General features: G+C 39.4%; 1 protein-coding gene and 2 long non-coding RNA genes across 8 annotated transcripts; 1 reads left to right on the top strand and 2 right to left on the bottom strand.

The window, feature by feature from the left end:
* Positions 1-4061: 4061 nt before the first annotated feature.
* On the bottom strand, positions 4062-10012 carry LOC145441065 (calcium homeostasis modulator protein 6-like). Its single transcript, XM_080318843.1, has 3 exons — positions 8328-10012; positions 7804-8025; positions 4062-4970 (listed from the first exon to the last, which is right to left on the bottom strand). Exons 1-3 carry the CDS (start codon positions 8829-8831, stop codon positions 4743-4745), a joined length of 954 nt encoding a protein of 317 aa, XP_080174969.1. The 5' UTR covers positions 8832-10012; the 3' UTR covers positions 4062-4742.
* An 11172-nt stretch (positions 10013-21184) lies between these two features.
* On the top strand, positions 21185-25519 carry LOC145440323 (uncharacterized). Of its 5 annotated transcripts, none has more exons than XR_013915515.1 (3): positions 21302-24254; positions 24587-24740; positions 25109-25519. It is a non-coding gene; the product is annotated as an uncharacterized LOC145440323 (long non-coding RNA). The 5 variants fall into 5 exon arrangements; XR_013915516.1 differs by having other exon boundaries at positions 21303-24125; XR_013915517.1 differs by lacking the exon at positions 24587-24740 and having other exon boundaries at positions 21185-24254.
* LOC145440325 (uncharacterized) lies at positions 24907-27292 on the bottom strand. 2 transcript variants are annotated; one of them, XR_013915520.1, is made up of 3 exons: positions 26433-27255; positions 26182-26350; positions 24907-25075 (listed from the first exon to the last, which is right to left on the bottom strand). It is a non-coding gene; the product is annotated as an uncharacterized LOC145440325 (long non-coding RNA). The 2 variants fall into 2 exon arrangements; XR_013915519.1 differs by having other exon boundaries at positions 26182-27292.
* Positions 27293-27750: the final 458 nt, after the last annotated feature.

Raw genomic sequence — 27750 nt, 5'->3', positions numbered from 1 at the left:
CAACATCGTGTTCTTGCTTTTTACTTGAACACTTTATTACCAAGCAATACTTGGATCATAGCGGTTCTATTCCAGCAAGTCGCAGCACCTTAGACCAGTGGTTCTCAGCCTTTTTGTCTTCGCGGACCCCTTTTCGACAGTCAAGGACCCTTGCGGACCCCCAAATTTTAGCTCAAATTTAGATCAATTATCGCGCAACCGTCATCTGTGTTTTGCGAATATTAACTGTTGGCTATGTGACAAACCGCAAAATAATGACCATTATTGAAAATAACATCACGCTATTTATATGGTATTGGGTTTAGACTCGGGGTTACGAACTCAAAACGGGTCGCGGGCCACTTTTCAATTTTTGCATAAAGGCCGCGGGCGGCATGAATTTAATAGCGAGATAAAATAGGCCACGCAGTCTAATAACTACGTTTTTCAAACTTTACATTTATATAACGTTGTGCTCTTTAGCATGGGCGACGGACATATAGTTACCACAAAAGAAAAAAATATTTTGTTAAAGAAATACAAGTACAACAGACATATCATGATGATCGCTTTCATTCTATTTTCAACTATTAGCTGCACACAAAATACCTGATAAAACTTGGGGTTAGCTAGACACGGTACCTGCTGGAGAACTCATGTGAAACGTCATGTGACGTCATATTGCTAATTCCAACCCGACATTTCAATGATTTGATAGCCTATATTAATGTACACGATACCCAGCGACGACTCGGGCCACATAATGCCACAATGCTGAAGTACATATTGACGTTTTAAACGTCGCCAAATGTATCAACTGGGGCAATCAAATGATATAATAATCCCATAAGATCAATATCTTCCGTCTTCTTTCGCCTTAACGGTCTAGGCCAGATCGGACAATATATTCAGCGTCTGAGTATTGCTACGTTTATATTGAGCAGAGTGTTAAACGGGTTTTTGTACTTGCTACCGATATTAACCCTTTAACAAGTTATACAGCAGTAGCCAACACTCCAATCGCACGGATTTGGTTTTTATTATACAATAAACATATGAAATCAAGATTGACCCCGTACGCCTGCTCGATTTTTTACGTCATGCAGACAACGATATCAATTTCATTGATCGGTTAAATAAGCATCATTCGATGACAACCTACATGTAGTGTATTTCACCCTTGATGTTTTGTGATTGCAGGTCAAGCTCACAGCAGAGAGACACTAAATATTCACAAACGAAAAGCTGGATATTTCGAACAAACTTTTGTAACAAAGCAAGTAAAATGTTTGAGATTGTCAAGGTGCATGCTCGTTTAGTGTAGGGTTGCCATACGTCCGGAATTTCCCAGACATGTTCGGAATTTCACTGAAAAATCTGCGCCCGGGAGGAATTCCTAAAATATGCCTAAATGTCCGGAATTTTGAAGGCTTGAAGCAGGTTCAAAGGTTTTTCGTAAATCAACATAAACAATTTTATTTACAAGTAGATTTATGCTATTCAAAATTGTGCGTAACGTATATTGATATCAGTATGGGCACCAGGCACCATCCTCGCCAGAAATGCAATCAAAATAAATATAAAAACCATCACTGACTGCAATAAGTCTGATTGTAATCGCAATTATAAGCTATAACGGTATATTCCTAGAGTTGGTTAAGGCCGATTGGATGCTTCAGTCACAGACAGCGGTTCCACATCTTGGGGTCGTTCGCCTTTATCTGGGATCGCGATAATGTTGGACGTAATCAGCTTCCTAGGCCGTGAGTAAGTTTGGGCAAGCTGGATTTTTTTAGTATTCAGCTTATCAAGTTTTGAGCTTTGCCACGGAACATTTTCAAGTGGGAAATGAGGTCGCGACCATAAAAGTTTGGAAATCACCGGATGTGCAACCTGTTGTTGCATTTTATAGTGGCCTAAATGGCAGAATCAATATTATTGACAGAATTCATACATAAGATTTAACAGCCAAATGCATATAGTAAGTGCCAACAAGTTACATCGACTACGTTAGGGTTACCATATTTCAGCAACTCAAATTCCGGACACTTTTTAGCGCCCACTAGTGGATTTCGAAATGAATTATGACGTCACATTAGCAAAGCTTTGCTCATAGACCAGAGGTGGTCACGGTCCGGTTCAGGAGTATGTGGCTCTGTGTTGTGTAGCCGGGACCAAAAGCACATGTTTTCAGCCTCCTCCCGCCCAAATAAACAATGATTTTGAGCCCACACTATAGGGTAATCGATGCAGCTTCTGCGGGGGGGGGGTGCTTGCTATATGAATCTGGTTTCTATATGCATCTGGTCGTTAAGTTATTTGAATGAATTCTGCCAATAATATTGGTCGTTCCATATATTACTATATAGATACTGCTCTCCGCCCACATGAACAGAGTTAGCGTTCGATTTGGTGGAGGATGATGAGTTCGAAAATACGGGGAGCGTAATTGCACATCGTGATGTCATGTTCATGTCCTACCGATAAGATTGTTTATCAGCCCTCTACCGGTGCGCATCACGGAGCTTTATAAACACCCAACACCCAGTGGTTTCCAACCTTTTATGGTCGCGATTCCGGACGTATGGCAACCCTAGACTACGTTATGGTGGGCCGATGATCAGTGCTTTTTTGGGCGGAAGGGGACGGGGGGAATGTTGTTTCGGACCTGAATAAAACACATAAACAGATAACCGCACCGACCTAACAGTATAGCAGGGCTGTCAAACACAATCCTGACAGGCCAGACAAGGCCCCTCAGATGATTTCATCCGGCCCATGGAGAAATCTATTGCAGACCCTAGCAAGCAGCAATCACCAGAGCTCACATTCCAGATTGCCCAATTCATGACCTATGTTCCACTCCATACCTACAGTGTACTGTAAAGTGTATACAGTCGATGGGCAATGCTTTGCTAGTGTGACGTCATATTGACGTTGAATGTGGTACATCTCATTTTAAAATCCGCTAGTGGGCGCTAAAGAGTGTCCGGAATTTGCTACACAAAAATATGGTAACCCTAGTTTAGTGTTGATTTTTTTCTATGCTGCCTGCACCATGCATAGAGTGGCCCGCAGTTGAAATGCAATAAATTACAGCCAAAGATGTTATTATGAAGTGAAAATTGTAATATGAAAAAGGTTCACAGTGCAGAACCTATCAAGGTTCGTTTGTGAGCGCGAACCTTTAAATTTCCTAGGTTCACACACAGAACGCGAACGTGAACCTCACGTTCACACCATTCCATAGAATCTTGGTTAAATATAGGGCCAAATCCAACTGAGATACAATAAATCAGCACTGAAGTCATGCCCCGTCGGCTATTCCTGGCGACGAGCCGGAAAGCTGAACTTTTTTAGTCAATCAACGGATAATGGAAAAGAAAAACTGTATTTCGGGACTTGAGCCGGAAAGTTTTCTTTTTATTTAGTCAACCGACCACGAAGTGGGAAAAATTTACCATTTCTTCCGGATTTTCCTCCGGTATGGCAAGTCTGAAAATTTTGAAAAGTGTCCTCTTTTCACATTTCCAAAATATGGTAACCTTAATTTTGGGTCCATTTTTCCATAAAACTTTAAACTCAGTGTGAACTTTTTGCCTTCTCGAATTTGATAGAGTGAAAGAACAACGCCGTATTCAGGGGCTATAATGTGGCCTATGAACATGCTCGGCATTTGTTGGCTTGAGAGAATATTTAAGGAATGTATTTGCTACAAAAAATCTCAACAGTTAGTACAAATGTGCTGCATGGATAATATAAGTAATTTTTAATCTACTCAGAATTGCTTTGCGGGTTGTATGAAATCATCTGGCGGGCCAAAAACGGCCCGCGGACCGTATGTTTGACACTCATGACTTGGAGTGTAAGTAAAGATTTGTCGCTATCGCAAAAGATATTGAACTTGAATCCAGTGATTCTCTATCTTCGTTCAAGACCGGCACCGGTCCGCGGACCGGCGGTTGAGAACCACTGCCGTAGATTGTCATAACTGGGGGACAAAAGCCTCCGTTTCCCCCTCCTTTTTTCGACTTGTAGTCCATACGTGCCACCACGTCTCATCAGAGTCTGATGAAAAGCTCTATAGTATCCTAATATGAATATATTTTTCAGCGAATAACATAAAAAATATAACTTAACTTTCACTAATTCTCTAGTTTTCCAGATAGATATGTGCTCCCACCCCATCACCTGAAAATGCTCCCGTGGCCCACCAATGTGCCATAGCCCACTGTTTGAGAACCCCTGTATGTAGCTATCGATATTTTTACTTTGTAATTTATACGATACTGCGGTACCGAACATTTCGAAGAAATGGTGCGCTATTATAACGACTTGTCCTACAGAAAAGGGAGAAAACAATGATAATGCATTCTTTTGCGAGCCCATTTAGTCCTTTGGCTCTTGTAAAACATAGTAAGCGGATCGGATGAATGTGTTTGTGTATATGTTAACGAAAGGTTATTAAAAATCTGCGAGCAATGATTGGATTATTGGTTGAACCGAAAATTGCACTAACATAGACGTTTTTTCGTATCCCTGTTGTGCCATCGTGGAAACATCAAACATGATGCAATGGGTGATTTTCATGCGTTGGAACGTGGTATACTCAGCTTTTTTAGTGATGAAGATCTTCAAATGCCATTATAAATTTCTAGCGATTAAATATTTTGGTAAAATGTTGTCTGCACTGGCGAAAGTGATTCATTCCCATCGAAATATTCTCGTCGGTGCATCACTCGCGTACCGTAGCTGACTCGACTTCACATCACTGTATCCATGGTCATTCCTGATGCGTTGGTCGCAATGCTATTACTTCTATTTCCTGGTTCCTTCTCCTCCTCCAATATGAATTCATGCAGATACGAGTACAATGCTATTTCGTCGCGATTCCTGTGGAACTCGAAGATGGTGGAAATGCGATCCCATAATGCTTTGGTGCGATGTTTCGACATGAATTTTTTCACATTTTCTTCTGCGTGCAGCTGAGCCTGAACGGAATTGAAAGCAATAGTCATTGCTGATACTTAAGCACAAGTAGAGCTAATGTCCTAGTTCAGTGGTTCTCAACCGGGGGTCCACGAGACCTCGAAATTTTAGAAATTCTCGATAGCCTAATTTGTATTTTTTCAATTAGACAAATCACGAGACAGATTCGCTTCATAACTGATAAAGCTTCACGACTCACATTACAAAAAGGGCCGTCGGAAAAGAAATATACCTACTATAAAAACTCATCTTAATTGATGAATTGACAACAGTCTACTAATGATATAAACATATATAGCTAATTGAAGATGTTTTGTTGGGGTTTGTGAAAAAAAATAAGGGAAAATCAGGGTGACTTCGAAATGTTTACACGTTGTCAGTCTCAGCAAACTAGTGAGCAGTCGCTAGAAATAGAAATTTTTGATCCATTTTCTTCTGTAGTATACATAACACTACCACTGCTGCTAGATAGGCATGGTTAGGGTGGACGTTCATTCAAAAATCTGTTTATCAATTTTGGTGACGTTCGGTGTCGTTGGAAGCGTTACGAGTTAATATTACATTCGCCACCACCTATATCTTTGCGGAAATGGATTTTCAGCACATTGCTCATATCAAATCAAAAGCGTGGACTTCAAGACTCGACCACTTATTTCGATAAATGCTCTTGAAAAATTAGCTTTGAAATAATGAAAATAAATGCAATTTCTACCAAATGTATGGTATTATTTATAACATTAGTCACTTTGTTGCTGTTTATCACTATACTACAGTTAAATTTTGGGCGCTTCTTCGATATACCCCCGAGATCGAACATGTCAAAATTTATAAACGGAAAAATAAATTCCATTTCGTGTTGGGTTGGATTGGAGTTGTGGGAGCTGGATATTAGGGTTGGAAGTGGGTTATGGTTAGGGTTTTAGTTAGGATACCCCAATATTGGGGTTACGGATGGGAGATATTAGGGTTTTGGGTGTGGGATATTAGGGTTGTGAGTGGGAGACATTAGGGTTGTGGATGTGGGATATTAGGGTTGTGGGGGGGGGGATATAGTTGGGTTATGGGTGAGGGTTATTAGGGTTGTGAGTGGGATATAATAGCGCTGTGGGGAGGGTTACTAGGGTTGTGAGTGGACGATATCAGGGTTGGGGGGATATTAGGGTTCTGAGTGGGATATATTAGGGTTGGAGGATGATGGATGTTACGGTTGGGTGATAAAATCTAATAGGGTTGGGGGTTGTGGACGTTACTTCGGGGATTTTATCACCCTTAACCTCAATATCGCTCTCGCCCAACCCTAATATACGTCATTCACAGAGCCCTCTGTCATCCCACAACCCTAATATCTCTAACACACAACCATAATCTTGGGATATCATAACCCCAAAAATAACCCTAACACACTTCCCACACTAATATTTCGTACCCTACACGAAAAAAAGAATTTATTTTTCCGTATATAAATTTCGTTCTCGGGGGTATATCGAAGAAGCGCCACATTTTGCACGAGTCATATCACGGTTGCACGATAATTGAGCTAAATTTGAACGAAAACTTAAGGGGGTCCGCGGGGAAAAGAAAGGAGGTAGTTAAATTTTGGTCCTTGATGTTTTTTGCGGCATATACACCGACTCATGATACACATACACACGATCTGTGCATACTGCATATGCATACCATGGGTATTGGGTATGCACGATATGCATATGCCGCTGGACAAGGAAGTGCAGATATAGCCTTTACGTCTTTCTAAGTCATGCACCACCCCTCCATGCTATGCCAGTAATGCATGAGCACAAAGCAGGGAAGTCATGGATACCAGTGTTACTGATCAAGTCTTTAGTCAGACTCGGCCCGGGATCGAACCCACGACCTACCGATCAAGAGGCCGGACGCTTCACCATTACGCTATCTTGTCCCTGACGACAAAAAGGGGTCTGCGAAGACGAAAAGGCTGAGAACCACTGTCCTAATTTATTCTTAATTACAAGTAGAAGTAGTGATTTTAAGACCCTTATTATACTTGGAAGAAAACGAGAGGTATGAAAATTACACGAGTAGACATTTTGAACGCGTCTCGTTGGCAAAATATTATGCCTCAGCCGTTTGTAAGTCAATCATTAATGATGGCTTTCAAAATTGCTAGATGTATGTATATTCACGGCCAATACAGAATGACTATAATTACGTCATAAATCAGTGTAATTTTGTCGCATAAAAGGAGTATGGGGGATGTATACCAACTAGGGCTGGGCACAATGATTCGAGTACTCGAATCTGAATCGAGTATTAATTTTAATGATTCGAGTCGAGTAGTAAAATACGATTTTTTCGAGTACTGGAATTATACGCACCTCGCCACTGAAAGTTAATTTATCAACGAGAATTATGGTTTCGATACTAATTTTCACTATTGAAGCCCTGAAACCTTGATTGGCCGTACCGTAGCATACGAAACACATAGTACTAAGTACAAACGTTACTGGAAATAGCAAATTTTCGAAGTCATGGCCATCCCACAACATTGTCTCCAGGTGCATTGTGATCAGTATGGCCGAGAAAATACCAAATTATCTTTAATGTGATGGATAACAGGCATTATGTCCTTTGTGGTCGCATAAAACTTACATATTTGAATTTAGACATATTAATTCTGTCGTGACGTCATAATGAGTGATACTCGAATACTCGACTCGACTCGAAGCATATTACGTGATTCAGAATCGAATCACTCAGGTACTCGATTTTGCCCAGCCCTAATACCAACTACCACTATAGAGGATGCGGATCTAACGACGATGATAAATTGAAATAATCACCCGCTGTATTGCTCACCTTTTTATTCATTTCGTCATCAAATTCGTTTTCTTCGTGCATTCTGTATAGATCGTAATACTTGGCGTGGTAGTATGTTAACGGGTGACAACATCTAGATACGGCATACAGACACAAGCTAAGTGTAGCAATGATACCGAGTAAAATCCATCCTATTATTTGAGAAAGGCTTCTGTTGTCGCGATATGCATCGGAATATGCAGGACTTGATAGTTGAGCGACCTGAATATATATATATATAGTATTGTCAACGCGACGTCACGAAAGTATATATATACTATGTAGCTCTTGATGTAACCACGGACACTACTAAATTGATAGTTACGATGTCACTGTTATATCGGGCAGCAATACTATATTGTGACGCACAATACAAATGTAACACTCGCATAGCTTAAAATACAAAATTGGAGGACAAGAGAGTATCTATATTTTCCATCGTGACTTCGCCGACTCAGATCGCAATACATTTTGTGTTCTCAAATCAAACTGTGATGTGCGCTATTTGGCAGGCGCGTACTCACGTCTTGGCAAGTTTTGTAATTCGTCAAACTGCTGATATGATAGGGAGTCGGTGTCATGCAGCACGCGAAATATTTTCCATCCAAGAAGCCATAGCTAACCCACGACATCGGTGCGATCAGTGATCTTGCAATCACTCCAAGACACGTAGTACACGTCTTGTCTTTCTTGGCTCGGACGGTTCGGCTTCTTCCGGTGCAAATTTTCCATATACTTGGATGGGCAGCGACGGACAGGATGAATAAAACTAGAGCGGGTATTGCTAGGAATACAACTCCGTATACAATGTTTAGGCTGGGCGTGCATTCATATCGGGAGTATCTGCTGTTCGATGTGGATGAGTTGCATGGCCCGACGAGCTCTGAAGGCTCGATGCAGGGGCAATAATAGACTGCGTGATTAAGAAGTTCTTCAAAAGCTACTGTTCCAGCGACGATAGCAGAATTTATTATGCTCCCTTTTACATCAGCAATTGTCTTCTGAAAGGAGCTTAGGAATCTCGACATTTCGATTAGAGAATATGATCACGTTGAAACTGCGACGGAGATATTCATAAATTGTAAATTTTATACATTTCATTCATAATAACCAGGATTAAAATGCGGGACGAGCCGACCAATTTAAAAGTAGACTATTCAATGTATACATCATCGTGATCTTAGGTATCCTTTTACATCAACTACCGTAGACAGGACATTTTTACTAGGGATGGTGTGAACGTGAGGTTCACGTTCGTGTTCTGTGTGTGAACCTCGGAAAATTTGAGGTTCGCGTTCACAACAGAACCTTGGTAGGTTCTGCACTGTGAACCTTTTTCATATATTGCAATTTTCACACTTCATTATAACATCTTTGGTTCAAATTTATTGACTTTCAACTGCGGGCCACTCTATGCATGGGGCTGGCAGCATAAACATTCAACACTAAACGAGCATGTCCTTGACAATCTCAAAAATTTACTTGTATTGTTACAAAAGTTTGCTCGAAATATCCAGCCTTGCGTTTGTGCATATTTAGTGTCTCTGTGCTGTGAGCTTGACCCGCAATCACATGACATCAAGAGCGAAATATACACTGTATTTTGTCAGCAAATGATCCTTATTCAACCAATCAATGAGATTGATATCGTCTTCTGATGTAAAAATCTAGCAGGCGTACGGGGTCAATCTTGACTACATATGTATACTGTATCATAAAAACCTAATCCGTGCGACTGGTGTGTTGGCTATACTGCTGTATAACTTGTTAATCGGTAGCAAGTATAGAAACCCATTTTACACTCTGCTCAATATCCATGTGGCAATACTCAGACGCCGAATACATGGTCCGATCAGGTCGAAATTGTTGGCAAAGCGACGCAAGATACTGATTTTATGGGGTCATTATATCAGTTGATTGTCCCAGATGATACATTTGACGACTTTTCAAACATCAATATGTACTTAAGTACTGAGCTATTATGTGGCCCCGAGTCGTCACTCGGTATCGTGTACAGTAGATTAATATAGACAATCACCTAATTGAAATATGGGGTTTAAATTAGCAATATGACGTCACGTGACGTCATGAGGTTCACGTTCGTGTTCACACAGAACCTTTCAAAAAGGTTCACGTTCACACGAACCTGAACCTTTCAGAGGTTCACACCATCCCTAATTTTTACCCCTGGTTACGTCAGTTGAAATATTGAAGCTGAAGATGTGGTTTAAGAAATTTGAGCAGCTGGTTAGAACTGTACCAACCATCATGTTTTCGAAGAATGGTGTGGCAAAAGAATCAATGGTCCAATATTTTCAGTTGTATATCTATGAAGAGCCACACGGCCACATCAAGAACCACATCAAATGATGAATCCTATGTAGTAAATTTCGATATCGTGCTACGATGACGTCACGATTATTCAATTGTGACGCAATAGTTGACTGACATCGTCGTGTGGCTCTTCCTAGATATGCGACTGAAAATATTGGACTATTGATTCTTTTGCCGAAAAGGGTTCCCGACCCATGGGTTATATACATCCTCCCCCACACTAATCAAGCCGCGTTGCCAGACATCTAGCATGCAATAGCTTTAGCTTAGCTATTATAGCGGTTGGGAACACTTCGTAGGCTACATATTTTGATTTGCATTTCTGTGAAAGCTATATTCTTCCGAACCCCAGGCAATTGAGTGTAAACCCAACAATTGCAGACAACAGTAAATGTGTTAATATACTGTTTATTCTTCAGTAACACGATTTTTACAATTAAGCGGCTTTCAACGGAATTCGTACAACACACGAGAGGGTTTCCATACCTAAATTGTCATAGTGGCAGTCACAGAAAGTCCAATCAGATCCCGCAAAGCAGGATATAATATCTTCAGCGACGGACTATAATGTTAACCGACATCATTCGGTTAACTTTACTACTCAATTCAACTTGATTTTGCTATTGATCGTTATTTTGTGTTACCTCCTTATTTCTTTGTGTAGCCTACTATATTCATGTTCAAGTTCATGCTCAATGACTGTGGTGCAAAAGGCCGTGAGGCGATTGCGATAAACGCCATTTTTTGTTGAATAAACAACAACAATAACAACGACAACAATGTTTGTAATTTAAATTTGTAATTGGGAACGTTACTTCCAAGGAAGTTCACATCTCGCCGATGATCAGGAAGACAATGTGAATTTGAAGACTGCATTGCCTCTTCCATCAATCAGCACATCGTGCAATCAAGGATTCGAAAACGTGTTTTGCAACTTCGTAATCGTATCGAACTCGACGGATTTGATTTGTCCGATGTAGACCCTTAAATATCTTGAAAGCATCGTATTTTCCCTATTAAACAACGACCATATTCGACTGATTAATGAGCAATTATCAGCGGGCAATATTTGAGGAAGATTTTAGGAACTTGAAAAGGGGTGGTTCGGAGCCCCTAAAACCCTCCATGGATACGTCACTGTCTTGACCTCAGATAGACTTGTCGCTGCAATCATAGGAATAATGACTCTGGCCGTTATGAAAATTTACAAAAAGGTTGCAGCAAAATCTAATAATAAGATGCAAATGAAGTGCCAAATTAGAAAAATTGAATCAAAGAGCCGTATCATATCATCGAACGAACCATTTATGGTTCGCGATCCATAGGTTCCTGACCCCTGGTATATATAGCAGAGATGAGCATGGATTAGGATTAGGTTTTGAAAAAACAGGATTTGTGAAATTTTGTCGGATTTGGATTGGATTTGGATTAGACATTTTTTACAGAACGGATTAGGATTTGAATTGGATTTACCTATTTTCGGGGAGATTGAAATGTCGTGTGGCGAATGGCGACAAACTTTATTCAGATAAGTTATTAATGTACTTATAGTTACTAAGTTATCTTGAATCAAGTGAATCGTTGGTTGTGAAAGAAAATTTTCGAATCCCTCCTTTGCATAAATTAGTATTTTTTCTGAATTTCCAGTTGGAATCGGATTAGGATTGGACATGGACTTGAATATGAAAATGTTATGGATTAGGATTTGGATTTGAAGGTTCGGATTTGCATTGGATTAGGACATAGAAATTTCAAATCCGCTCATCTATGATATATAGAAGACCAGCCAATTGATTTCGGAAAATGCCCATTAAAAAAACTGTTTATACAAAAGAAATTGGATGAGTTTTAGCTGTCTGCTCCAAAATCCTATTACATGATCGGCGAAAAACAATCAAAAATGTGTTATCATTTGTATCCTCATGACTATGTGAACATCATTATTCCTTTTTGACTGAAATTAATAGTTGTAAACGAGTAGGGTTACCATACGTCCTCCTTTTTTGAAAGCGAGGGGGAAAGACTGTGTTTCGGGCGCCGAGCGAGAAAGATGACTTTTTATTAGTCAACCGACCAGTGAGAAAATTTTACCATTTTTTCAGGATTTTCACCAGTTTTACAAGTCTGAAAATTCTGAAAAAGTGTACTCTTTTCACATTTCCGAAATATGGTAACCCTATAAACGAGAGACGTATATAGGAATTAATGACAAAATGCTGTATATTTGTCTACAATACCACATCCTTTCTGCCGTATATGTTCTGTTCATAAACCAGTGGTTCTTTACTCTTTTCCCCTCCAGAGCGCCATTTCAAAAATTGCCTATATCTGGCACCCCACATAGTTCAAGGACTGTAATTTTTAAAAATGGGTAAGAGGTCGAAGTCCGGTAGGTCTTTACGGGTTGGGACTTTACTATTGGAAATATGTTGAGCTTGAATCGCACCCGAGGACCACTCGACTAACGAACTCGAAAAATTGTATGTGCTGTATGAGTTCAAATCAAAGGTTTTTATCAAGGTTGTAATACCATTTGGTACGAGGATACCTAGTTCGAAACATTTCGTGGAAAATAACCCGAGCTAACTTGACGGGATTGTTTTAGCATGGGAAACGGAAATCTAAAGTATGCGCGATTCATTGTACATGCACATGAATGATAATACAGCACTGCATTCACGGAAACATGCTGCAAACATCATCGGTATATATTTCGCTCCGAGCGCAACGAAAAATTTCGAGATTTCACAGATTTTGTTGAATGCTAATTTGCAATGAGAACTCAGGGGATATAGAACTTCTGTTCCAATCATATGACCCAATCACACCAGCCACTGCAACGCCATTTTTCTTGTGAGCCACACATACCGCCGTCATGAGCCCAGCGCACCTATATTGCCTCCTGGAGCTGGAGCCAAGGTTGAGAACCACTGATATAGATCAACCACATCGATCTTTCTAAATCAGGGGTTCTCGACCGTTTTTTAGACACGCCCCCCTTTTTGATAGTGAAAAATCTCGCGCCCCCTTATCGTAATATCAAAAAATCCAACCGGGATGATAGCAGTCCCAACATATCGTTTGATGGCATGGAAGGTTATGACTGTTGATTAGAGAATTCAAAAATATGAAATTCGGTCTATATATAGAGAAACATGCGTGAGTTTGAGGTGAATCGCGGAGAGCGCGAAAATTTTTTTCAGTTGACCGCTTCTTCGCGCCCCCCTTCATATGGTTTCACGCCCCCCCAGGTTGAGAACCACTGTTCTAAACTATTTTATTCTCTGTATAACTATGTCTCGAGAGTTTTATAATATTTCTAGTGTCTCACAATATATAGAAAAGTTTGGTAAATAGGCTTGAGAAAGCATTCCAGTGAAGTGAATAAATGAACAACATTTTGGAATCATTCGCCGGCAAGCGTTTGAAGCCGGCCCGCGAGTCGCGGCCGAAGTTGAGTTCGACACTCCTGATCCATAGATAGTTCAGCATTCGAATAACTGTGTATGATAGATATAGTCCTGTAGAATTTGCGCTCAACCTAGGAAAAATTCTTATAAAGACGTATTATATACCGTTGGAAAGATAATTTTATCAGCTTTTCAATGATGGGTTTTGTCACTTTTTTTACCTTGAGGAAAAAAAGTTATGACCAAAAACGTTCCAGGGGTAAAGCACTATTTTGTCTGACATTAAAATACAATTATAAACTAAAACACGACACCTTCGTAACAGAATACAACACCATAACTTGGAATATCACTCTCAGTAAAGCAAACTAACAATCGAATAGCAAAAAAATGAAACATAACTTTATTAAGAGGTATTTATCATAAGTTAAGGGGGCAAAAATTGACCGAGACGGAGATAACACTGATTTACGAATTTTGAAAAAAAAAATAGCGTCAAAAATTTTAATGATTGATTTAGGCTAATTTATGGTTGCTGACTCCGATTCTGTGCTTAATTTCTCGGTCACGTCAGATTTTTCCATATTAATTTTTCTCATTTTCATAAATTAATCAAATTTCAGCTTTCGTTAGTGACATCACGGTAAGCATACAATAGCAACAGATCAAATATTGGTATTGAAATCATCTATCATGAAACCTGGGATGTTGTAATACAGAATGAGTGAGTTTTTCGGTGAACTTGAATACAGTGATTCTCTATCATCGTCCAATCAGAAGCTCTTTTCGACCCATACATTTACACTGGTGAACAAATACCAAATACCATACTTGAATAGAGGCAGATATGTTTTTAAATGGTATCGAGGCTTTTTGTTGGTGTTTTGCAATATTAAACGCCAGTTCTAAAAAGCTTTACATTTTCGGCGGTTTCTGATTTGCCGTAATATTTTTACTACGAACTTGAGCAGTGGTTCTCAACCTTTTTGTATTCGCGGACCCCTTTTGGACCCCCCGCCCCCCAAGTTTTAGTTCAAATTGAGCTCAAATATCGTACAATCGTCATCTGTCTTGTGCAACTGATAACTGTATGCTAGTGATAAAAAGCAACAGAATTACTTTTCTTGAAAATAACAGCATTCTATTTATGTAGAAATTGGGTTGACTTTTATTATTTCAAAGCTAATTATTCAACTGCATTCATTTTTTGAAATACGTGGCCGTGTCTTTAAAATCTGCACCTTCGATTTCACATCAACGAGTGCTGAAAATCCATTTAGACAAAGAAAGACGGTGGCGAATGTAATAATAAGGCGTAACGGTTCCAACGACACATTTGGGTATGATCGCAACAATGATGACACCAAAATTGACAAACAATTTTTTTTATTGAACATATAACGTCAAGCCTGTTAATTTATATCTAGCAGCTCATCTTGAAGTTATTAGTGAAATGGTTATGTAGGCCTATATCACAGGAGAAAACGGATTTTTGCGAACATTTCAAAGTCTCCGTGATTGACTTTACGTATCAAACCATTTATTTTTTACGCAATGCCCAGCAAAACACCTCTATACAGTCGAATATTTGTATCAGTGGGCTATTGGCAATTTAGCAACTAAAATGAGTCCACACAGCAGGATATTCAATCTCAGACAGCCATCCTGTTGATGTGAGTTCTACTGTAATGAAGCAAAACTGCCTCGTGATTTTCCTAATTTGAAAAATATAAATTAGCTTATCAACCATTTTGTAAATTCGCTTCGCTTCGTGAACCCCCTGGAAATGCTTCACGGACCTCCAGGGGTCAGGGGTCCGCGGACCCCTGGTTGAGAACCACTGAACTATAGTTTGTAGTGATTGGCGTTGCTACTCAAGTAGCACAAGTAACTACCTATATTTTCTACTCAATTAACAGTATAAGTAGTAATTTTTAGGACACGTGAAAACTACTTCAAGTGGCAGAAATATCTAAGTATATTTGGTCGGGGGGAGGGTGGTCGCATACTTTCGACAGTTAGTCGGAGGTGGCTACATACGAAATCGCAACATGTATCTTCTCGGGCAACGCAAAATGTTTATAATGACACAATACCCATTGGTAGAACAGTCGAAAATATATTCAGTTACCGCGCTTTAGGGACTGTTAAGTCTACTACATTCATGAAATCATTTGAAGCCAACATCGTCGCGGAGCGGAGCTTTGTTTGGGATACATTCGTGTTAAAATTAATAATGTGGGCAGATATCTCCATGACATTCCCAGTTGATTTACTAGACACACAAAGCACTAAAACAAAACCCAATGCAATTAATTTCCCGCATTGCCAATCACAAATGGGAGTTCGGATTGCGTACATCTGGTTCGAAGCACATGGTATGAACCCTTCCCCGATGGCTGTTATAACAACCTTGATTTGACCCCGAATATACCACATGCAATTAATATATATATATATGCGATTGAAGCGCAAAATATTTCCAATAGTAAAATCTCAACAGGAAAACAGCGACCGGACTTTGACCTCTTACCAGGACCGTAACTGCCGCACCCCAAATCGTCCAATTGGGGGTCCCGAAATTATGTCGGTGAATGAACATAAATTATTTATACATCACTTATCGACAATTTATGCAACTCTTTTCAAATTTTTTCGCGCTGGTCGCGATTTCATGTTGCCAAATTTTTGATTATTGAGTACCCTTCCCCCACGAAAAAAGCATGATTTATAGAAAATAAAAAATAGGCATTTTGGCGTCGACCATTACCACGCCGCGATGCTCGAAAACATACGAAGTATTTGCCAATATGGTACTCTGAAAAGTGTGCCAATAGATCGCCTGCGATAAAACCTTAGCCGAAAAGGATTGTCGACCGGGAACTTCGAAATAAATATAAGCCTATCTAATTTTCCATAGCTGCCTAGATGGCTCGTGTCTAATTATTCTATCGTGGCAATTTGAACCCAACAGGTCAAATAACATTTCTCAGAGAGAAAATATTTGCCAGAGAAGAAATACGAATTTTCGATAATGCCTCCACAAACGTTTCTTGGATCTCGCATGGTTTCTCAATAAATTATGGCATGGTGTGTGGATGTACTGTAGGTCTTATGGCCATTTTCCTAATTTTTCTGAAAAGTTGTGATCAGCGTTTCACAATTCAGTTTCAAAGCATGACCAATTATAGTGTCTAAAGTAGGGTTTCATTTAAAACAAACGGTGTTTTGAAACACTTTTTTTAAACATATTTTAAACGAAAGCCTTATTAAAAAACAAAATTGTATTTTTTTCAAGTTATAAAATTATGCCATAATTGTGAATTGTGTAAATACTTTCCAAAAACATGTTGTATGAGCACACGGACACTTACCACCAAATTTAGCCGACGTATATCGTTGGGATGGTTGGAACCCTAAAAAATAGTTGGTTCAACAGTTGTAGTACAGATATTTTGTCAAAGGGGCTATATTTACCCTATATTTTCAATGGTCAATTTATATCCATTATGACGTCACAATTCAATATTCATGACGTCATGGCTTAAAAACAAAAAACCAATGAAAAACATGTTTTAAATTACGGCCTTGTTTTAAGTATGCTTATTTTTAATTGATTTTTGTTTTAAATGCAACCCTATAGTCTAAAAAGTGTGTGGTACTATCACTCTCGCAGAAATGAGCTCCCGAATGACACAGTGAATCTCCAGTACGATAGCCTTTTCTACACTTAACACAAACTGCTGGTTTCTTTTTTGACTAAGCACTATCTAAAAAACAAGCAAGGTAAATGAAACAGACTATAGTAAGTAAACAATAACATAATGAAGTTATAACGGACAACGACAGCTCTACTTGCGCCCCCCTCCCCATCCCCTGTCTTGCTCACTCTTACTCCCTGAAACAGATATATAATTCTATTTTATTTTCATATATTCCTTTTGCATATATATCCTGCTTTATATCCTGCTTTTCTGTTGATAATTCATTACTTTCTTGCACTTTGTTCATGTTTATGTCAATTTTTTCCCTAATTTCAATTTCTACCCCTTCGCACGTTTTTGGTCATAACTTTTTTCCCTCAACGTAAAAAAAATGACAAAACCTATCATTGAAAAGCTGATAAAATTACCTTTCCAACGGTATATCATACGTCTTTATAAGAAATAACAGAATGAAGTTATAACGAACAACGACAGCTCTACTGGTGCCCCCCTCCCCCAACGTCCCCCCCACCCCGTCTTGCTCACTCTTTCTCCCTGAAACAGATATATCATTCTACTGTCATTTTCATTTATAGCTTCTGCATATATATCCTGCTTTATATCCTGCTTTTCTGTTGATGATTCATTACTTTCTAGCCCTTTGTTCATGTTTATGTCAATTTTTCCCTAATTTCAATTTCTACCCCTTCGCACGTTTTTGGTCATAACTTTTTTCCCTCAACGTAAAAAAAATGACAAAACCTATCATTGAAAAGCTGATAAAATGACCTTTCCAACGGTATATCATACGTCTTTATAAGAAATAACAGAATGAATTTATAACGAACAACGACAGCTCTACTGGTGCCCACCTCCCCCAACGTCCCCCCCACCCCGTCTTGCTCACTCTTTCTCCCTGAAACAGATATATCATTCTACTGTCATTTTCATTTATAGCTTCTGCATCTATATCCTGCTCTTCTGTTGATAATTCATTAGTTTCTAGCCTTTTGTTCATATGTTTATGTCAATTTTTTCCCTAATTTCAATTTCTACCCCTTCGCACGTTTTTGGTCATAACTTTTTTCCCCCAAAGTGAAAAAAATGACAAAACCTATCATTGAAAAGCTGATAAAATGACCTTTCCAACGGTATATCATACGTCTTTATAAGAATTTTTTCTAGGTTGACCCATTTTTAGACCAAATTCTACAGTACTAATACGGGCGATACCGTTTATTCGAATAACAATGCGTCACTAGATTCGATTTTCGTACATTTCCCTTTCCCTTTATCCTGTGACGACTATGATGTATGCAATTTGAATTGACCGCAAATTGAGTATGATTTCCTTCGCCAATAAGTGCTCGATCTTTCTTATAGCCAGACCACAGGTCCTCATTTTTCGTGACTCGTCTTTCTATCGAAAATATTACGCGGTGGACGCGATTACTCTGGGCTCACTAACGCTATCTCATGTAGGCCACTCCTCTCAAATATAGCATTATGGTGTAATAGGTTATAGCATAGCATAACATAACATACAATTCGTCAACTTCCGTCTAATGTCAGGGATGTAATCTGTCTTGTCTTGTGCAACGATAGCTTATTCAATTGTGAGTCAAAATCACAATATTAGTAGGCACATGGTCGCATGGATATAAAGACATTGAGCAAGGGTAAAAAATTGCTGTGTTATTGTCATTTGACTTCCTGATTCGGCCTATGTAACAGGGTCACTTGAAACAAAGGAAAGGCCATATAAGCCTTGGACTCGTAAATCGGAGAAAGTTGGCAACTTGCATTGAATCTCATCCTGTGCGAACAGAAGTTCACGACCAAATCATTTTCCCCGACCAAAACTGTTTGAGATATTGCTTTGGGATCGCAGTGATTGGCGTCCAGACATTCAGTGATTAATTCACCGATGCAATCGATCGCGGTTATGATTATACCCTACTTCTGACTGACGCGATTACGATTACGATCACAGCAAAATATCGAAGTGTTCGATTACGATTACCCACAATCAGCCTCAAACGAGAGAGTAGCTCAAAACTCATTATTGAACTCTGGATAACAAATAATGGCGTTAAAAACACATCCCAATATGACATGAAATAACGCTTTCGCAAAATTTTGAGAGTTACCGGTATCAGTTCACAATACGTTATATGTTGAAGTTATAGGCGATTGTCGTGTGTAGGCTACTGGTGTGGTTTTCCAATAGCAAGTCCCTGCTAAACTTCTGGCCAAATGTTATGGAGGGGCATTGTTAAACGGTATTTAGGAGTTTTGGGTAGTGGGGAATGAAGACTCGGAATAAATCTGAAGTGGGGAATGACGCGAAAAAGGTTGGGAACCACTGCTATAGACATTTGACACTTCGGTAGAAGCGAGCACACATTACCAGCCTTTCCTTGACTTGTAAGGGTAGAACTGGGTCCAAAGAATGCATTGGGCGGGCCCCACATTATCCATCAACTTATAAAGATCTTTCCGTCTAAGTAGCTGTCCACAAGATAAGTCACACTATTATGATATCGATTGCCCTAACCCGCTTGTTGTGTAGGGCTCCAGAGACACGTTGCGCTGTTGATACTATCTATAGTCGCATTGGTCAGTTGTGAGCAGGGAGCAGTCTGAGCACACATTACCAGCTTGTCCGTGACCTGCAAGGGTAGGACTTGGTCCGCAAATGCAGCAGGTAAAATATTGTTTAAAGGTTTACAGCAGGGGTGTCGAATTAAACTGAGACTGCGGTCCGGATTTAATCCATTATTAGATAGCTTGCGGGCCGGACCAGCCAAGTGATTCCAAAATGTTACCACCAAATCCATACCTTTGATTTTCACCACGGCGAATCCCATGTATAGTTAACTTTGATTTCGTGCCTCAGTGACAGGGCTTTGACCCGGTCAAAAGGCTCCTAGTGACAAGTCAATCTCACTTTTATAGCTTTGCCTCGAGTCAAGTCGAGTCATTTTCAATACACCACACATATAACTGTCGAACCAACGACGATTTCGAGGGTTCGAGCCACTCCATTTCGTATGCGTCGACTATATTGGGTGCAAATCGTCCGCAGGCTCATACTACATGTTTTAGAATATATAAAACGTTTAAAAAATAATTTTTGTTTTTTTCAAAAAGGCATTTGTTTAAAACATGTTGTGGCGTAACGAGAAAATGACGTCTCGTTTAAAAAGAAAGTCATACGTTCATGAGCATTGAGCAAAGTTCCCTCTATGCGTACAATGGCGGTGACACAACGTGTTGCCTCAGTCTGACAATGTTGTCTACATCAAAAATTTTCACTATGCCTATACGCAGTCTTGCTTCGGTTAGGATATGGCGGTATGTTGAACATAACACCATGTCAGCCTATTTGTTTCATTTGAACGTTTATTATTGACAATGAGCAAATAACGAGCCGTCTAAAACGGTATAGGCCTATAGAGTATAGGCTACAAGCTGTAAAATGTCATATGATAAGTTTACCCACAGTGCAATCATCTACGTAACAAACAAAATGCAGGTTGCAAATAGTTTTTGACTTTGTAAACAATTATAACAATTTATGGACCTAACGCTACAATTTTGACAAAATTTTGACTTATTTTGACGTGTGAAGAAAAATCGCCTTACTCATGAAGCCTTCTCATCGCTATCGTTATATTGCCTTTCAATACACATTCAAGTCTCACGCTCTAAGAAGCAAAGTAAATGTAATGGTGACTAATTGTGATTATATTTCCATGCAATCGTAACGGGTCATTTGCCTATTTCCTGGGATGGGGGGTCACGGAGACGTAAATTAAATACTAATGACTATTTCAATAATGCCAATTATGCTACCGGCGACAAATTTCTAAAGATTCTAGTTGATTTTTCAAAATAGAAAAATGACCTAATAGAAATGCGAACCTGGTCCACAAGGTATCAGATCAGTCGTGGCGTCATTTTAAAGCACCACCTATAATATTCAGCACGCCAAATTGACAGGTGTGGGTCGCGGAACATTTTCCAATTGAAATTTGGGGCCGTGAAAAGGTTGTGAAACCCCTTAGCAAGACCTTTCGGTGGTTGTCTTTCTATGCAGGCATTTCCTTATTGCCCATTTCATTCGTGCAGTCCGTTAATTCGAATTCGTTTGTGCAAGTCGATTATTCGACTGGGCTTATTTGAAGAGGTCAGAATTTGTATTCATTTGAATCGTTCTAGCGCCCATTCGCCATTCATACACTTACAAGATATACTATTCCGGTACATTGCTCATTGCTGTAGGTCTATATTACGTGCATAGATCATTCTTCTCGTTCATCGCGTGACTTCGCACTATAAAAGTTCGTAAATTTCAATTATATGCAGGCTCATTTCGCCATATATCCTACTGCATATTCCATCTATTCGGAATATATATATATATGAGGCGACTGTCGTCGCATAGGTCGTTGAGCTGTTTAACGCGGAGGAGGTTCGTCTGCTACTGTAATTAAGTATATTATCCTAGCCACAACTTACGAGGAACTCATCAGGCGACAACTATAGAAAGTTTATTATCAGACAATAGCACGCCTGCTACAGCACCCACCATGGCAAATTAAAATTTTCTCTTATAGACTCAATCAGATTTGAATTGCTATACTTACGATCAGAGGTTTCTAACAAGTATTTTGGGGTGTTGTTGTTGTTATTTGTGGTACCGGTAGGCCTATTAATGGGTTTGTCAACTACAATGGTCAATTGGTCATTTACATCAGGCCGATTTTCCAAATTTTGATTCCATCGCTGTCGACTTTTAGCACGGCCAACTTCTAGGCTTTTTAAGACATCACTTTCGCGAATGAGATGGCGAGGTAGGGCCTATATCAGGGGCGGGCAACAAACGGCCCGCGAAGGGATTTTGTACGGCCCGCGGACAGTTTTCCGTCTTACATGATAATGTGGCCCGCGGCCCCAGTCTGCCGAGATTCCCCACTACTTGCTTACTACGTCGAATTTTTGTGACTGTATGTTATTATATACGTACATGCGCAGCGTGCGAGAGTGGAGCTTACGCGTAAGTTCGTCGAAGCAAGAATACTTGCATATCGGCATTTACGCTGTACTCAACCCTACTGTCGTTTGTGGTAATCATGGTGTTTGTCGACTAAAATGGTAATTTACACTAGGGACTAGGCTGATATTTATTATTTTTCATTCCGTAAACACCGACTTGTAGCACGGCACACTTCTAGGCTTTTGTAAGCCACCGCTTATACCAGCGGTCGCCAACTCACAACGGGTCGCGGTCGCGGCCACTTTTCAAATTTCGTAGAGGACGCGGGCCGCATGAATTCAATATCGAGATTAATAAGGCCACACAGTTCACCAACGACGCTATCTCTTCACCTACTCAACCCTAATGAATTGATATCTTGGTTGTGAAAGGTTTTGTGTGAACACGAACGTGAACCTCATGACGTCACGTGACGTCAAATTGCTAATTCCAGCCGTACATTTCAGTTAAGTGAGAGCCTATCTATATCAATTAATGCACACGATACCTAGCGACGACTCGGGCCAATAATGCTACAATGCTGAAGTACAGATTGACGTCGCCAAGTGTATCAACTGGGGCAATCAAATGATATAATAATATCATAAAGTCAATATCTTCCTACGCTTTGCCAACTATTTCGACGAGGACTTGCAAGGGTTATAAACTTACGCCTTAACGGTCTAGGCCGGATCGGACAATGCATATACGGCGTCCGATTATTCCTACGCTGATATTGAGCAGAGTGTAAAACGGGTTTCTATATTTGCTACCGATAATACCGCATTAACAAGTTATACAGCAGTAGCAAACACGCCAATCGCACGGATTTGGTTTTTATGAAGCAATAAACATTCGAAATCAAGATTGACCCCGTACGCCTGTCAAATTTTTCACATCAGACAACGATATCAATTCAAGTAATTGGTTGAATAAGCATCATTCGCTGACTACCTACATGTAGTGTATTTCGCTTTTGATGTTGTGTGATTGCGGGTCAAGCTCTCAGCAGAGAGTCACTAAATATTCACAAACGGAAAGCTGGATATTTCTAGCAAACTTTTGTAACAAAGGAAGTAAAATGTTTGAGATTGGTATGGTGCATCACGTGCATGCCCGTTTGGTGTTGATTTTTTTATGCTGCCTGCGCCATGCATAGAGTGGTGCGAAGTTGAAATGCAAAGAATTCCAACCAAATATGTTATAATGACGTGAAAATGGTAATCTATGGAAAAGGTTCACAGTGCAAAACCTACCAAGGTTCGTTTGTAAACGTGAACTTCTCAATTTCCGAGTTTCACACACAGAACGCGAACGTGAACCTCATGTTCACACCATCCCCAGTACAGGGCTTATCGACCGCCTTGAAATCCTAATTAAGGATTGCACCGTGTGTTGATTGATCACAGAGAAGTAGACTTGGCGGCGCCTCTATGACAATGTTATTCTCAAATCCACATTGTCTTCGTCATTATCGGCGGGAAATGGCTTTGAAGTGACATTGCTGTCGGTAAAATACATTCATAAAATGCGATTTATTCCTTTTATCTCTTTCAATCCCAGACCATTGTCTCTGAACACCTCGAATTCCCGGAAAATTGCATTTAATTGGGCATTTTCTAGGATTCATAGAATCGCTAATTTTCGATCATTCGACGCGTGTGCCCCATCACTATTTAGAGCGCATCAAGACGCTTTTCGCTGTATGATTTAGGAATTAGACACTTACGTGACCTTTGACACGAACCAATCAGGTTGCAGCAGGATGTAAACAAAGAACAAGGCCGGGCAAGCTTACTATGAGCGCTTATGGAAAAGCGTTGAAAAATGAAGGTTTTTAGCAAAATTACATTGAATTGGGAATAGCTGACTTTGGTGAATGATAATAACGTAGAGCTAGTATGTATTTGCAGTGTTCTAACCTACAATAAACATGAATGGTGGCAAGCACTCGTCAGCATGGTATGTCCAAATAAATGGATTTCTGACAACTTTTCAGATGAAGCAACTATTGCTGTATTATCCTTAGACGTATACTATACTATAGGACTGTCGTACCGAATAGCATGTATTAGATTAATCTTTAGTCAGGATATGTGGGGTATTCATTATGTGGGCTTTGCGTTATCTGCGTTCTATTTATGGAATCGTATATAGTACAGTCTACAGTCTGCATCATTATCTAGCAAATTACTGTTACACTTGACACTTACTTGTCTGCATATTCAATGATCATATTAATATGATAGGCAATATGATCCGTTCCCAGCTGAAATCGTCATTTTTTGTTCTAGCTCATGTATTGAATCAATCAGGACAAATGCCGGATAAACACTGTGCTAATAGCCTGTGTAACTTGGAGATGGCTACTCAGACCGTTCCTGGTGTGCGCTTGTACCTTTCCCAGAGCCAATAACATGCATGGAAGAATGTAAAATCTGGATAAAGGCATGTGGACTTCCTTGTAGTCATCTGAATTCTCATTTTATTAATAAAATGAAATATCTATTATTGTACCAAAAATATTGAATCGTGACATAATTAAGATGAAATAATTCTGTGTTTCAGAATGAATCTAATCTGAAATGCAGTCACACTTGATGCCACAATCGACTTGGTGTGTGTCTCGTTTTATTCCACAGTTTTGCTGCATGATGGTGTGGGTTGAAATTGTTGAGAGCAATATATTCAATAATGAGATGAATAGTTGAAATTGGTAGCGGTGATACGTTGCATGAGTCGGACGAGTACGCCTTGATAGGTGCCTGCACAGCAGTGTTGCTCTGTAAAATAAACATATTATATATTTTATGCAGGCGTGATGGATATCTTTAATGAAGCTGCAGAAAGAGGAAGTCGATGTATAAAACGCAAGAAAATCAAATTTCTGGAAGAAGTAGAAGCACAAAACAGGAAACTCGTACAGGAAAATTACAAATTGACGGACAATTATTGCTAGTGAAGTTCAGTTCTCAGATGAGCATCATAATGTCAAAAGATGCGGAGAAGCTGAAATTTTATGCTAGACTACAATAAATTCTTTATGAATTGCCCAACTTATCCTACTGACGTCAAATTTATAGTAGGCCTATTGCTGTAAGCTTCATTAAATTTCGATTTGGCCATGTAGATATGTGGTTCTTAAAAATGCACCATTTGCATTCATTCATGATTTCTCAAAACTAAAATGATTACTGACTGTCAATAAATCACATACAACTTTGAAAGGATTGATGGATTGTGGTGCACTTACTGTTCACAGAGACCATTTCAGATCGAAATATTAGTGAAATATGTGGGTTCGACAAGAAATGTGAGAAAATGATGGAATTCAGCTATGGTGAACCAGGAAATGCTATCATGGCAGAAAAGTGATTCACCATTGAGTCTGAAATCAAGAAATTGAATCTAGATTTAAATATTCCTGCACATGATTTGTATGCCTGAGCCAGACTGTTCCACAACCAGAAAGATGGTGAGACAACGTATTCATATTGAACAGCTGATCGGAAGAATCAACAAGTATAAAATTTTGTCTGGTGTCCCACTATGCAGCATTGTGTATCAACTAACCAAATATGAACTAAGTGCTTACTCTAATTCAAGATTGAAAATTAAAAATGAATGATACAGCATATTCAGCAATTGTGAAAATTGAGTTCCATTGTGAATATCGTAATGCCTAATAGCATGCTACGGATCGTAATTGTGCGGTGCCATGGTCAATGTGTACCAACAGTGCATGTCTATTCATACTATATTCCAGTGGTTTGCATTGAAGCTCATTTAGATGCCCAATTTGTTGAATGAACAATTCTCCAGGTGAAAATGTTGCAGGATTATGTGTGTTTGGTGGAATGTTATAAAACTGAAGACACCACATACGCACCAAAATCTACCTTGAGGCAGGATTCGATCGGTTGCGAGTACGGTCGAGAGATGGCTTGTCAATCACGATCGAGCTCACTGATGCTGATGCAAATCACAATGCAGTCCTTGTAGCTTCAGGTGCTGGATTGTCTTAATCAATGCATATGCATGAGAGCATATATCAGAACCTAATGTGAAAATAAATCATGGTTACAATCTTACAATATCTATTGCGGGAGTCTCTGACAAAATGTCTTTTTCCTTACTTACCCTGTCTTACAAGTGCAAGACGAATCAATAACGGATTTTCTGAAAATGTGTATTTCCATTGAGTGTGATATCTCTCTTTTCCGCAAGTTGCGATAACATTGGCTGTTCACTAGAATAACACTTCCACAAAGAGTGAATTGTCTCCTCAATCTTTGTCCCTAAGTCGGGTACATAGCGCTCCATGAAATACTTCGTAGCTTTCTCCGCGGTGTTAGAAAAAGATGCTGTTCCACTCAAATCCAGCAATTCGATAGAATCTCCATAGCTTTCAAGTTTCATAATCAATACACTAAAATTGTGATGTGTGGCAGAAGCTGTATTTTATAGCATATATTTCTAAACATGAGATATGCTTGAAAATTTCGCTTTAGACCTGGAGCCTATGAAATCGTCAACATATGCATTACCACAATCCTATAGTATAGTGTACAACAATCGTCGCTTAATCCGAAAAGTTGTCAAAAATCCATGCATTTGAACACAGCACACTCATGCGTACTTGCCACCATTCATGTTCATCCTAGACTAAAAGCTGCAACTACATACTAGCTCTACGCTATTAGTATTCATTAAGGCCAGTCATCCCCAATTCAACGTAATTTTGCTTAAAACCTTCATTTTTCAACGTTTTCCCATAAGAGCTCATAGTAAGCTTGCCCGGCCTTGTTCTTTGTTTACATCCTGCTGCAACCTGATTGGTTCGTGTCAAAGGTCACGTAAGTGTCTATTTGGAAAACTAGGTGCAGCCGTGTGGAGAAATCTTGTGTAGGTGGATTTGCGGTGAGTGAATATTCGCTGGAGAAGTTGCGGTAAGTACGTACTTTTGGCTAATTTATTTATATGGTTATAAATTGAATATAATGAAATGAAGGGTAAGGTATTGCTGGTAATCATGTAAATGTTATAGAAAAAATAACGGGTAGTGTCAATCAAGTCCTATTTGCTTTGTAACTCAAAAGTAATATTGGTGAATGGTGTAGACGCGTTGGAGTGCCTCTGAAAATGTGTGTAGTTGTGAGTTGGTTTACAAGTAAGGTGGGTTTAGAGATTTGATCGGGCAGGAAAGGAAGATTTTACCATCATTATATTCTGTACTGTTTGCACTTTATTTTATTTCATTTCATCCATCCAGTGTTCAGCTATTTCTCATTAGATGTCTACTCAAGCAAGGATCATGTTCATAGAGATGCTTTTCTTCAGCAACTACCCATACTGTATTAGTGTATAAGTATAGTTATTATGCTATTTTGTTCGCTGAATTGCATATTTACCATTCCTTTCATTTCACCTTTCAAATTCATAATTTATATGTACATAT

Source organism: Botryllus schlosseri, chromosome 6 (assembly GCF_051294905.1).
Source record: "Botryllus schlosseri isolate E-star chromosome 6, Bs_hap1, whole genome shotgun sequence".
NCBI classification, from domain to species: domain Eukaryota; kingdom Metazoa; phylum Chordata; class Ascidiacea; order Stolidobranchia; family Styelidae; genus Botryllus; species Botryllus schlosseri.
Note: the sequence above shows the minus strand (reverse complement) of the source record. Positions and strands in the feature narration are given on the sequence as shown.

Bases quoted from the DNA above. Each gene is read 5' to 3' on its own strand.
- LOC145441065 (XM_080318843.1), bottom strand. From the start codon at position 8,831: ATGTCGAGATTCCTAAGCTCCTTTCAGAAGACAATTGCTGATGTAAAA. The intron at 8,026-8,327 runs GTGAGTACGCGC...ATATATATTCAG, and splicing joins ATTACAAAACTTGCCAAGAC to GTCGCTCAACTATCAAGTCC. The intron at 4,971-7,803 runs GTGAGCAATACA...AATTCCGTTCAG, and splicing joins ATGACGAAATGAATAAAAAG to GCTCAGCTGCACGCAGAAGA.